At 46.5% G+C, this 13,631-nt stretch overlaps 1 protein-coding gene across 1 annotated transcript; it reads right to left on the bottom strand.

Moving 5' to 3' along the window:
- Positions 1 to 3,503: 3,503 nt before the first annotated feature.
- On the bottom strand, positions 3,504 to 5,544 carry FAM181B (family with sequence similarity 181 member B). Its single transcript, XM_035571199.2, has one exon. The coding sequence runs from the start codon at positions 5,471 to 5,473 to the stop codon at positions 4,436 to 4,438; it is 1,038 nt and encodes a 345-aa protein (XP_035427092.1). The 5' UTR covers positions 5,474 to 5,544; the 3' UTR covers positions 3,504 to 4,435.
- Between the last annotated feature and the right edge of the window lie 8,087 nt (positions 5,545 to 13,631).

The raw sequence follows: 13,631 nt of genomic DNA, 5'->3' as shown, positions 1-13,631 counted from the left end.
GAGTCACCAAGGATAATCAAAGTTACAGTGAGGTATTAAAAAACATAATAAAATTGGAAATAAAAGTTCTCCCCTGACCTTTTAGTAATCATCTGCCAGTGTTTACCCACACAGATTTTGGAAGGGATCACTGCTTATAACACACATTTTTTTTTCTTTTTTTTTCTCTTACATAAATGCATTACAAATAACATTGGATTTTAAATAACCATTTACCAATCTTTAAAAAAAAATAGAGATGAGTTATTTGTAGAGAAGGTAGGTCGCAGTCTCTTGAGTAACCCTGAAGACATTCCAAACTCCTGTTTCAGATAGTCAGGCTTGTAGGCTTGAACAACTCATGTTGCCACCTTTGTTGCTTGCATGTCTGCAGAATTACCTTCAGTTTTTGCACTGTTGACAAAAGCAGTTTATTCACAAAGTCATAACGCAAATAAACTTTACAATAAACTTCTGTATCTTTTTTACTAACATTGTTTGAACAACTGCATAAGCTCATCGAAGATGACTTCTTATCATCGGGGTCAGACTGTATTAGAGCAATCCCAAGCTCAGGTCCTTAGCAAGTTAGTAAGCCAGTTTTAAAAGTCCATCCAAGAAAATGAGAGAATCTTTCAGTTTTCTTGAAGGGGTCCAAACTGTTTAAGTCACAAAATAGTGAGATGCAGCAATAGCTATTCATTGTGAACCCTTTGCTATTTGTCACTAAAACACCATTAAAGAAAGGTGAGATTCCCTCATTTTAAAAGAGAGCAAAGTGCTCTTTTTATTCCACTTTTATCATCTTGGCTGCATAGGAAGTTATTAAGATGCGTACATTTTCCCACCAAAAAAAAAAAAAGTCCAGTAAAAGCAGGTAATATGTGTAAAATTCACCGGCAACAAAATTGTATTTAGAATATCTGAGAAACTCAGTGAAAACTTTGTAGAATTAAATATTTTAATAGTCTGAACTTGATCTGACAAACCAGAACCCACTTCCATTCAAAGAACACGCTTCTTTTAAGACAAAAATAAATATGACAAGATTTAGTTTTTAGGGACAGACTCCTTGGAAAAGTGCACCAGATAAACCAAATTATCCTGCTCAATTACAAAAGGTTTTATTCTTACAGGTGCTTAAAAGAGACAGAAAGCTATTTCCCAAGGGCATTTACAAGTGAGACTCCCATGTGACATTTTCTGTGCCCGGACTACTCAAACTGGGGAAAAACACAACAAAAAAAAAGCTCCCACATGCACAAAAAGCTGCAGTTCCGCTAGATGGCAACCCTGGGTCTGGTAAGGGTTCCCTCGCCTCCTCAGCAGCACGGAGAGGAGCTCCAGCACTTCTCAGGAGTTGCACAGAAGTTCTTTGTTTGGCCTGTGCTGTGGGAAAAGCTGTGGGAGCAACCCAGCCATTGTGAGCTCCTTCCCAGAGCTTCCCACACCAGGTACTCCTCAAATACATCCTCTATCAGAAATGCAGCAGTACTGCAAGGTATACCGATCCTATTTTTTTTATTATTATTATTTATTTATTTTATATTTTTCCAGTGTAAACACCTATAAACTGAAAACCCCGTTTAATGAACTATTACAGGATACAGGCTAAGCTGAAGCAATATCTGCAGCTGCTGCTCAGTCAGGCTGGCTCCTGGAGCTGCCCCAACTTCTGGCAAGTCCATCGAGAAGAACCGCTCTGATCTGGGCAGCGGATGGAGCAGGCTGCCATACTGGTTTTACACCAGCTCAGCTCCACTGACACCCACAGAGCTGCTTCTCCCTCTCGTCTGAGACAAAACCGAACCCAAGAAGACTGATGCTGTGCTTCTGAGCATCCCAGGACACTATCTACAAGGGAGCAGAGCACCCAACAAGTGAGAAACACTGGCAGGTCAGATTTGTGGCACTTTACAGCTACCTAAAATAAAAGGGTGGGACTTGTGGGGAAACACACTATTCAGGTTTGCAGTGTCTACATAGTACATCCCGGAGTCTATTCCTGAAGACCTATTTGAGACTTTTTTTCAAGCAAGGTCCCACTGAAGTCTGTGAAACAGCTGACAGACTTGGATGACTGTAAGGTCTTCAGGATTAGGTCCCTGATTGATACCTACTTGCACGCTGAGCTTGTGAAATGAATACATTGCTTGGTGAAACCCTAAATGAAAAAAGATATTCTTTTTCCTTTGACAGAACATTGCATTATAAACTTCCCCTTCATCTGCTTGGCCTGCTGCAAGCACAGATTTGAGGTGCACAGCTCAGGTGAGAAAGCTGGGTAGTAAGGTCTGTTAGCAAACACCATCAAGCTGCAATACTCCCAACAGCTGCTGCTAATATGTGCTACAAATTCTCACTCGCAGCAGTGAAAAAAAAAAAAAAAAAAAAAAAACCCTCTCCAACCAAAATACCCCCCTAGTAAGTCTTTCTAGACAATCTAAGATGTAGTTATACATAAGCTATGTTTGGACCTGGCAGCATGCTGATCACAAATGCAAACTCACACTCTCTTCCCTGGGAGATCTGCCAAGGATGGAAGACAGCGGGATGGAATCCATGGGGTAGGACATTGTCCAGTCAACCAAACCAGCAGCGGGGCAGGATTAACCTAATTTGTAGCTACCTTGGCTGGACTGGCTGCCCATTGTTCCTCATACATGCTCTCATGAAGCTTAGTTAAATAAACTAATGCAGAATTATACTTGAAAAGTGTGTTTCCTTAACAGCACACAGCTGGGCTCAGTCCAGCTAATGGATGCTGGAGTATTGTGGCTGTTCATCCATCATGGTTCCTTTCCATAAAGCTTGTACAGATCTTGGGCAACTTTTGGGGAGGAAAGAAATGGTGTAAGTTATACATACATTACAGTTCTTGCTATTTAAAAGTAAAATTAAGGCAATTTCAGATACAAATTATCTCAAGGTTTACTTCCAGATCTTGTTTCACTTCTCTGTATATCTCAACTTCTTGACCCTAAGTCTCTTAAAAGTTAAATCTGGCTTGATGAAAGAATAAAAAATAATTAAAAAAAATAATAATTAAAAAAAAAAAGCTTTACCTTTCACATCTTGTAAAGATAGAAGGCACATGGATTTATCACCACCAAGGGTAAAACTCAGGCTTATCTGTATGTGAATCCCGTTTCAAAAACAAACAGTCAGCTTGGGACTGGCAGGGAGCCAAACTGCAGGATTGCCTTTTAAGACTCGCATCTCAATAGGAAACCTCCAAGTATTTTGATCTGTTTTTATAACTGTAACAATTTTCATCCCCTGGCTTTAGTAAGGTATTATCAGTCCCTTCTTTCTAGTAAACTAAAGAAACAGTCACTACAAATGAAGGCAAAACAAGCACGGGTCGCTGTGGATAAAATACAGCATTTCAAAAGATTTAGGAAAGACAATAACCACTGCCTGTCTTAACTGCTGCCAAGAAACACTTAGAGAGGATGGAGACGCGGTGAAAAACACTGGAACACTGCATTTCAACAGCAGTAAGAACCACAGGTCTTAGATCTACTGCGTAGCTTTATTTTTATAGGACCTATCATAGACTCTTTTACATAACTTAAATGATTATCAAATAATCTCCTGTACACAATGAGACTGAGCCACATTGCTTTCCGAGCTTTGACACATTCCTGAAAGAAATCCAATGGTCTGTAGGAATCACATAGCTGGAGCAGCTACAGTACATTTTTGTCCAGAACTTACGCTGTCAGTTAACTTAAATTGCTGTTTGCAAGATCCTGCAAGACATTGTTAAATTTCAGGACACCTAAGATTTGGTAGCAGCATTTGTTTTCAAATTTTGCTTCACTGAATTGTTTTTACTCGCCTTTTGTGTCCTCAGCTGAAAATCCGCCAGCACTTGGGATGCACGCACGGCTGCGAAAGACGTTAAACACACCGCAAGAGTTGACTGAGTTTTACTTCCAAACTGAAATCATTTACAAGTGGTCACGGATGCCTTCAAGGAGAGCAGCCCCCGTTGCAATGTCACACCGGACACATAAATCAAGTCGCGTCTGCCTACAGTAACACAAAACCTGACCCCTAATGAACGCTAACGCACCGTAGTCACTGTGCACTATAAAAACACCTGAAGGAATCGAGTATTTCACGTTTTTATTGGCACACCGCAGCATCTCCCAGGCTGCAAGAGGAGGAGGCGACTTGCCGGGCACTGGGACATCCCAGATCCCAGTGCTCTTCCAACGGGAGCTGTAGCTGGCTTTCGGGGGGCTGGCAGGGCGAGCGCAGCCCCCAGCCCCTCCAAGGTGGCCGAACCCAGCTCTTCCCTCACCACCGTGAGCATCCACTGGGTCCCATCCTGAGCCCTCATCCAGGACTTGGCCACCCCACAGGAGGTGGGCTTGCTCGCTCCCTCCTTCCCCCCGCGTTATGGTCTGTGTTCGAGGCCCAGGGGGCCGAGCCCACCAGCCTTGCCCTACAGGCCGGAGTAGGTGGCCCGGTGGTAGCCGGTGCTGTAGTCGTAGGGCACCTGTGGCGGGGCCAAGGGGCACTCAGGGAAGAAGGAGCCGAAGGCCTCGCTGCCGGACTCCGCTCCGCCAGAGTAGAGCGGGCGTAGTGCCTCGGGAGGTGACTTTTTTGGGGGGCTGCAGGGCCCGGCCGGGCTCCAGGGCGGCTCGGGGTACAGCAGCCCACCCAACAGCGGGTGGTGGGCGGCGGGCAGCGGAGGCAGCGGAGCCTCGTAGAGGCCGTGCTCGAGCCCCAGGTCGGCGGGCAGGCGGGCGGCGGGGAAGGCGTCCTGCGGGGCAGCGTGCTCAGGCAGCAGCGCTCCGTAGTCGGAGCCCAGCAGCTCGAAAAACTCGGCTGCCTCCGCCCCACCGCCTTTCTCCGTCTCCTTGGAGGCCGGCGGAGGCCCGCGGGGCGGCAGAGCCGGCTCGGTGAAGAAGGAGGGCGGCAGGTTGCGGGCCCGCAGAGGCACCTTCCGAGGGCCACCCGCAGCCGCTGACCCTCCGCTGCTTCCTCCACCGCCTCCTCCCGCCGCCCCGCAGCCGCTCGCCGAGCCCCTTCCCGGCTGCAGGGAGCCGAAAAGGGCCGCCAGGCTCTTGCTCTGCAGGCTGCTGGCCGCCGTAGAGGCTTCCCGGCGAGGTGGCGGGGGCTGCTTGGCCGGGCAGGCGGCGGCGGCCGGGGAGGAGGAGGAGGGCGGCGGGGCGGCGGCGGCGATGATGCCGGTGCAACGCTTGATCTGCTTCTGCAGGTATTTCCTGTGGTTCACCTTCCTCTTCGACTTCACCGGCTTGTCCAGCGCCAGCTTGATGTTGCTGGAGGCCGAGTCGATGAAGCTCAGCAGGTCCCTGGTGGCTTCCTTAAAGTCCCCCGCCTCGCCTCCGCCGCCTCCTCCTCCTCCTCCGCCCTCGTAGCCCTTCTCCAGGTCGGCATAGCCCAGCAGGCCGCCGGCGGGGAAGCAGAAGGAGAGGAGGTGGTGGTGGGGGCTGAGCAGGGCGGCTGGCACGGCCATGGCCGGCGGCGGGGCGCCGCCGCGCCGAGCTCCGCAGGGCAGCGCCGGGCTGCAGGCGGCGGCGGCGGGGAAAAGGCGGCGGCCGGGGGAGGAGGAGGAGGAGGAGGAGGAGGAGGAGGAGGAGGAGGAGGAGGAGGGCTCAGGCGCGGGGCTGGCCCCGGACCCTCCCCGCCTCCCCACCGTGAGCACGGGGGCCGGGCCGGGCTGCGCGCCCCCGGCCGGGGACAGCGGCGGCGGGGTCGGGGCACGGGCGTCAGTTCTTGGACAGGTGCATCGCTGACCCCCCCCCCGGGTACACAAATCACAAACACCCCCCCGAGGTAGGTACAAAGCACCCCCAGATCACATACACCCCCCCAAGGCAAGTACACAGCACCCTCAGGTCACACAGCAGCCCCCAGGCCACCCCCTCCGGGCCAACTCTGTGGGATGCCCATCACTAGCGTGTCACCACCCCAAGCACCGTCCCCACTCCTGCAGCCACGGCCCCGCTGGCACAAAATGTGGGATCGAGCCTGGCACTGCCTGTCAGGGACTGGAGATGCACTCCTGCTGTGGCACCAGGCAGGACAAGGGCATGGCACCAGCCTAAATTAGTTTGCAGTGAGTTTTCTTCCAAGCGTAGTTATGTACATGGCTTGGGAAAGTCCGGCGCTGTGATTCAGGAGAGATTTTAACAACTACTTACTTATGTATGCTTCAAGAAGCGTTTGGGCAATGCTCTCAGACGTATGCTTTGATTCTTAGGTAGTCCTGTGTGGAGCCAGGAGGTGGAGTCAATGACCCTTGTGGGTCCCTGACAACTCAGGAAATTCTGTCATTCTATGTGCTTAGTGAGGCAGCCCTATAAATCTTTCATATTCCAGGTATGTGAAAAAAAAAAAAAAAACAGCTCCTGAGGGAACTATACTGCCTTTTCAGGGGGGTATGAAGACACTTTTACCTTTAGAAAATTGTACGTGCATTTTTAATGATGCAGAATAGCACTTTTCTCAACCCTGTGAGGTACAGATTTATCTTTAGTGATTTTGTATGTCCAAATATGAACAAAGACACATATCTGATTTTGACTGAAGTGAAGTGAGTTTTCTTGGGATGCACCAATTCATTAGAAACACAGCAGGAAGGACAAACCAGAAAGCAAAACTCTGTGGAAGAAAAGGGAAGCAGGCTGCTTCCTCAGAATGTACTTAGTGGTGAGAAGGAAAAATCAGCCAAATTCACCCCACTGTGATTTCAAACACTGATTGAACGCAAAACAAACAAGCATTGGATTGAGAAAAGAGGGGAAAGCACATATTTCATGTGAGAAAAAAGGCTCAATATCCTCTACAAAACAAAAATGCCGATTTTCTCAGTCCCTCACGCAGCGCCTCGCAGCAGCAGACCTTGCTCACAGCGAGTTTCAGAGCTGACTGAAAACACTCAGATTATTTCCAAGGGTCCGTTCCTAGCTTGGTGGTAATGTTTGGCTGCAACCGAAATCTTCTAATGGGAAGGATCCATCTCTGCTTCAGGGGAGGAGCAGCCCAGCATCAGCAGCAGCTCTTTCCCAAAGCATGGGCTCATACTGAGTTTCTGTCCATGCAAACACACCTGGGAGCTCTGTGTTGGGCATTGGCCAGGTCTCAGCAGCAGCACATCTGGGCCAGGTCTCAGAAAGCCGGCTCCATGTTCTGTGGGAGCCTCCTCTTTTTGAGGGGAGTTGCCCTGAGTGCAACTGTGTAATTGAAGCAAAAAAAAAAACAGATAGAGAGCTATGGGAAATCTATATATCTCGCCATATAAGAATGTCTATATAAGGGGTGGATTTAAACTGCCTAGCTGGAGTACAGCCGACACAGATTAGCTGCCCTCGGGTCCTGTCAAGCCCTGTCAAGCTTTGCAGCCTGCTCTGAGCTCCCTTATTGATGGGGAAATGTAAAGAACAACATATACATCCCCTGCGTTCTCCACTGCATAGTTTTACATCCACTTTGAGGCTGCTTCAAATTGCACAAGGGCATGGAAAACAGGCATCGCTATCTGCCCAGTTTGGGGCCATTTCTGGCCAACGTGAGCCAACACAATAACAGTGGCAGTGGGGTTGTCCTCAAGTTTTTAGCTGCTTCGGCATTACAGCAGCGATATTTCATAGCAGCTCTAAAGGGGTTTGCTAATGAGGCTGGGTGGTATTATATGCAGAGTGGCTAAATATCCGGTGGCTTAGAGAAAGAAGCTGAAAGCCCTGGCTTGTCTTCTGTAAGGCTGAATTCATTCAATTAAACAGCTTTGAGAGCTCAGATACGGTTTAGTGGGAGACTTTATTACCTCCTAAAAATTGGAGAGTATTAAAACAATTGTCAGGCATGCAAAGCAAACTGCATTCATCCGTGCTAAGCAGACAAATTTACATATTCTAGACCAGATCTGGAGATTTAGAAAGCTTTCATAATTGCATTAAACATGCTTATTCTCTGTGTTCTCTCAAGCAGAGCTGATTACCCCAAGTTGGGCAATGCCTGGAGGGAAATTTGCTAAGCCACATGATGTCAACAACTTGCAAAGAAGCCTCGTTTTTTCCAAGGAAATAGCGGTTTGGTTATTCCTGCAAAACGTCTCTCTTGCCCTTCAGCCGTATGAGCCAATGCTTGTCTTCTGCCTGCGCTTGCTCAGGATTGTGCTGCTCAGCCTGAGCATGGTGGCAAGCACTGAACCTTCCTCTGTGGGCTGGGATCAGACATGGAAGTGCTTGGACCACATATCCAGGTCCCTCCACTCACTCCTGGGGGAGTGAACTGGCAGCAGTCCCCCAGCCCACACCTCCATCCTACTGGGAAGCATTCAGTGCTCAGTAAGGGGCTCCAGGGGCTCTACTGCTATTTTCTTGCCCCCTTTCACTTAGGAGATGTATCTGTCTTGCTCTGATTTCTTTCTCATCCTCACATAGGTAGCAGCAGCATCTTGAGAGGCTCTGAGAATTAAACCAAGGCTTTGCAGGCAGCAGACCTGGCTCCCATAGTGGCACATTTGCAGCCTGAACTGAAGGGAGTAGGGTCACACAATGCTCACTGGCTCAGGCTTTGCACAGCCCACAAATCCAACTCTTAGCCACAAAATCAAGCCCTTAGTGAGGAGAACAATTTGTTATCCCTACGGGCTGAGTGGGCCAGAAAAGAGAGGTTGTCTTAGGCAGCAGAGGCGTTAGCAAGCAAGCAAGCCTTGCCCAGCGTTACAGTGTCAGCTCCGCACTGCAGAAGCAGAATCTGCCCTCCCGATGCTCATGACATCACCTCGGGGTCCAAACCCAGAGTAAATCCACCACAACACAGGGATGGGTGTGAGATCCAGCCTGAAGGAAACATCTCATGCCAAGAACATGGGCAAGGAACATCCCCTGCTTCACCCCGTCACCAGCCAAACCCTCCCTGGGGGAAGGCAAACCAAGCCCCTGATCGCCCGTGCTCCTTTTCCCTTCACTGCAACATTGGTAAGGCAGCACGAAAGCAGGAGCACCTCTGCGGCAGGGGAAGGAGGACTTTTTTTTCCTGATTGTTTGTACAGGCCCGTATGGTTATGAAGTTATGGGAAAGTCTCACTTCCCAAACAGGTGTCACTGTCCGAAACCTACAGTCTCATTTCCTGATTGTGTCTTAATCTGTGAGTTGGTTGTGCAAGTTGATTTCTTGCACATTCTTATATCAGTGGGAATTTCTGCCCTTCCCTGACAAGTATTATAGGCAGCCTTTGACATACAGCCCTACAGGACCTAAATAGGCTGCTATTCTTTCCCTACACTGAAAGGGAGCTTTGTGCCAGGGATTCATTAAACTGCACTGCACAGCCCTTCATAAATGGGCTCAATAATGAACAGTCGATTTAACTGGAAAAGCTGCTGGAGCTGTTAAATTAAAGGGAAATAAAGTGCACTTCAGGCTCAGTCTGCCAGAAGAAAATGTTGACCTAAAAAAATCTTCATTTTACTGAATCTCTGCAAACAGGCTAAAATCCTCAGGAAGTTAATACTGACAACACTTAGAGAAATTTTAAAACATACCAGTTTGCTTCCCTGCTAATAAATAAAGAAAAACTAACAATAAAATATGCAGTAAAATCAGAAGTGGGAATGAAGGGGCACATTCCACATACATTAGGAAGAATGAATATATGTTCCTAAATTTAGTATGTGTGCATAGATATTAAGTGGTGTGGCTCACCCAGTCCTTACATGCCTTAAATAACTACAGACTGTAGAAAGTCTCAGCTTCGTAAGATGCTATTTTATTCAAATTAGTTTATTAGCAGACACAGGAACACAGACTTGGCACCCTGCAAATGAAGCCCTTTTTACCTCTTGAGGCCTCTGGACGCCCCTCTCTCAGTTTCACCTTCTCTCTCTTTACTTCGTTGTGCATTTCATGCTCTCCTGGAATACATGCCTCCACAAAGAAAGGACAAGGAAGTTTCTGGTGGCTCTTCTGGCACTGGTGAGCAGGTACCATGAGTTTCTGTCACACTGGGAAGAGCTGTACGAGGACAAAGGCCAAAACAGTGCTGTCCTTGTTGAGGGGATTGGCCCTCCATGGGCCCTCACCCATGGAGGCCCTCCATGGGCTCTCACCCAGGCCATGCTAACTTCTGAGATGCCACTGGAGACTTCAGGATCTCAGCAAAGTGCTTGCTGAGATAGATAAGGGTGTCTGAGTTGGGATGAGAGTATTTATATGCTTATCTTAAGCAAACAGAGGAGAAAAAAAAAGAAAAAGGAAAAAAAAGAACACCCACATGTAAGGATGAGAGCTGGTAAAGAAATAGTTGATCACTTAGGCCCTCACCCAATTGACTTTGTATATCCAAGGTTTCCACTGGAACCAAGTGTATAAATTCATCAGTGAGAGATTTATTTCCTGTTTGCCAATATTTTCTGAAATCTTTGGGATTTCTGAAATGTTTGGGTTCAGTCCTGCAGCAACCAGTTCTGGGATCAAGTTGTGTGCCAAACAGATTGGTAGTTTGCCCACGTGAGGAGTGAAGGACTCAGCTGAAACATGGGCCATGCACTGGGGGACTGCATTTAATCTCCTAGATGATTAGAAAAGCCCATCACTCAGCTCAACCTGACTCACCTCCTGGTTTTATGAATGGAAGTGTTTATTTCAGTGAGATAACTCTCGCGTAAAACTGGGGTGGCTTAGTGGTCCATCAGCTCTTCCATGGGAGCCATCTTGTCCTTCTTCACCTGAACAGTTCTAAATATGTTTCCGCAGCTGTGTTACACACTTTATATACAATTTCACTTGAAAGAAATGTGTCTATGAGAACATAGTCTGGAAGCTTAAGGACAAGAAGATGAGACGAAGCACACGATGGGGAAGAGAGCATGTCCAAATCCACTTTTTGGGGCACCTCCTCTGAAAACAAAACAAAACAAAACAAAACAAAAACAAAAAAAACTCAGCACCAGATTCAAAAGTTTTGTCAGTTTTGTCTTGCTTTGACTGGTTCAGGTTATAGCTGTTTTTCCATTCTTTAAGGTTTCCTTTTAGAGAAAAGTTATGGTTATATTCTTCATAGTGTGGCGACTTTTCTCCAAATCTGCATAATTTTAGAGGTGATGGCAGCAGGCTTTCAGTTCACCTCTGCAGTTGCCTTTAGTGGGTTGAATATTTTTCTTCATATTTTCTGAAAACATGAGCATTCAGGAAGAGTATTTGCTGTCATGTCTTCCACCTACATTTTGCATAATTATTCATGGGTTGATTACAAATGCCCTGGTATAGGTTAAAATCCCATAAAAGTTGTAAAGCCATGAACTTTATTATCTGCTGCAAAATATTACATTTGGTAACTTTTGTGGGCTTATTTCTTGAATGCAGAACTTGAATGCATTGCCAGCAGCTTTATGCCACCTCTACAAGAGCTATGCAAAAAAACTTTGCCTTTTTAGAAAAACATTTTAAGGGTTAAAATTGTAATTTCATTTCATTATCTCCTACTCACAGTTCTGCTTTTAGCTACAGGTAGAAATATGCATTAAGAAAACACAGGTATTAAAAAAAATAAGGAAATAACTTTCATATTATTGAGAAATATTTTTTTTCATATTATTTTTCTTCCCTGGCTCCTATGTTGCAGTGTTTTATCTCCACTCAGAAACATTTCTGCAAGTAAATGTGTGGGTTTTGTGATCAAATTCATTCCTTCATTTTTTATTGTTCATGCATGTTGCTGCTTGGAAATCCTTTGTTGTGTGGAAATAAGGTGTCAAATGCAAACAAACAACAACTAAGGTCCAGCACCATCTTATTTGCTGCACACTGTCCTTCCACTAAGCTCTGTTTGCTTGAGAGTAACCAGCTGAGGTGACTTCATGGCTCCCCGACAGTTTTATCTAGGAGATGCTACATGGTTTTGGGGAGGAGAGTTGCTCCTTGAATCTTACTAATGCAAACAGTGTGTATTTAGGAAATATTGCAAAAATAGTCGTTGTTTGGGTGCTGCTTGGTTGCCTGTACACAGCCTAGCACCAGTGTCTTCTCATTCATTATTTACACCCTGAAATAAGGGCCTGGTTCAACTCCCAGTGAAGCCATTCCCATTGAATTTCGCTGAGTGAGTCACTGAGAGTCCCAGTCTCTCTGCCTGCCATTTGGGAATAACCACTTTTCTTGAGCCTGGAAACCCCATGCCAAAATCTTCGTATGATGTATGGCATCTTCCCCCTGTGTAGCTACGAGCTAAGCACAGCTTCTTCTCCCAGCTCTCCTATGGCCTGTGCTCAGCCCTTTCTGCAGGTCCAGCTGTCTTTAAGATGATGCTTCAACCATGCCGGAGAGCCCCTGACTTGGAGGTGACTTCAGGTACCTGAGACCACGGTAATGCTACTGTAAGCCTTCTTTGTGTCTCTGATGCACACCTGGTGCAGTATCAGCTCATCCAATGCACCTGCCAAAATATGACCTCTGCCTCTGGAGCTGCTCTGTCACTGCCATGTATACTGGGGCTCAGGGCTCAGGTACTGAAATGGTGGGAGCCATATGACCCAATGGCATAAAAAAACAGAGCCCAATTATTCACTATATATTAGTATTCGCTAAAGAAAACCTTTATTTTCTGGTGTGTTATACTCGTTATGAGATATTTGCATTGCAGGATCATCTTTAGATGTTGGTCAGCACTGTGTCCCAGTGTTTAAATGGTTAAATTCTGTTTCTTTCCAAGATTTTTTTTATTTTTTATTTTTTAAGAAAAAGACATTGTGGAATTTTTGATTGCCTTATTTTTAATTGAACACACTATCAAAACTGTTTCCAGTTATGCCTATTGAAAACTGCCCCTTAGAAAGGTCATTTCCCTTAGCAAATGCCTTCATTTAAGACTTTTTTTACTTGCTTAACTAAATAGACTAATACGATTTTCTATTCACAGTCTCACCTGCCATCCACTGCAGGACTGGTCTACTCCAAAGAGGCCTGGAGCTGGCCCAGGATGATATGAAGATCTGTCAGCGGATGTGTCCCTTGGGAACAGGACAGACAACACAAGACTGCTGCGCGTAAATCCAGGTCTCATTAATCCCCTCCTGCACCCTCTCCCCCAGTATCTTCTCTGAGAGACAAACCCAGGTCTTATCTCAAATGAATTGCCTGATTTCCTGATATGAACACCAATTTTGTTAACTCCCTTTATTTTTTTCACCATTTATTTTCTACCCCGCTGAGGTATGTCTGCAGTTAGTTTAATCATTTCAGGAGCAGGAACTGGGCCCAAGATTCCCTTTTTTTCAGCAAAAATAACCTTCCCATTGACACAGCGCAGTCTGCAGACATGGGGCACATTGCATCTCCAGCAAGTACGAGCTGAGATTGGTACCAGTCTGCAGCACTTACGGACAACAGCAGTCCCTGCTCCCAAACAGGGTTTATTTGACTGACCCTGCACCCAAATATGATCTTGCCCAGAAAGTCCTACACCCTAAATCAGCAGAATGCAAGCCAGCATATAACGTCATCCACCCAGCTTAACCTCAATGGGATTACTCACAGGGCGAGATTTGGGCACATCTTTCTTGCTGGACGGAAGTCTTCGTACACAGCAGGAAGGGTTCAAAGTCATTTGGTGGCACAGAGAAGCCTTTTAAATGTTCATTAGGAGTTTAAGACAGAAATTCTAATAACTC

This window comes from Cygnus atratus, chromosome 1 (genome assembly GCF_013377495.2).
Source record: "Cygnus atratus isolate AKBS03 ecotype Queensland, Australia chromosome 1, CAtr_DNAZoo_HiC_assembly, whole genome shotgun sequence".
Taxonomy (NCBI): Eukaryota; Metazoa; Chordata; class Aves; order Anseriformes; family Anatidae; genus Cygnus; species Cygnus atratus.
This window is presented reverse-complemented; position numbering and strand designations above follow the sequence as displayed.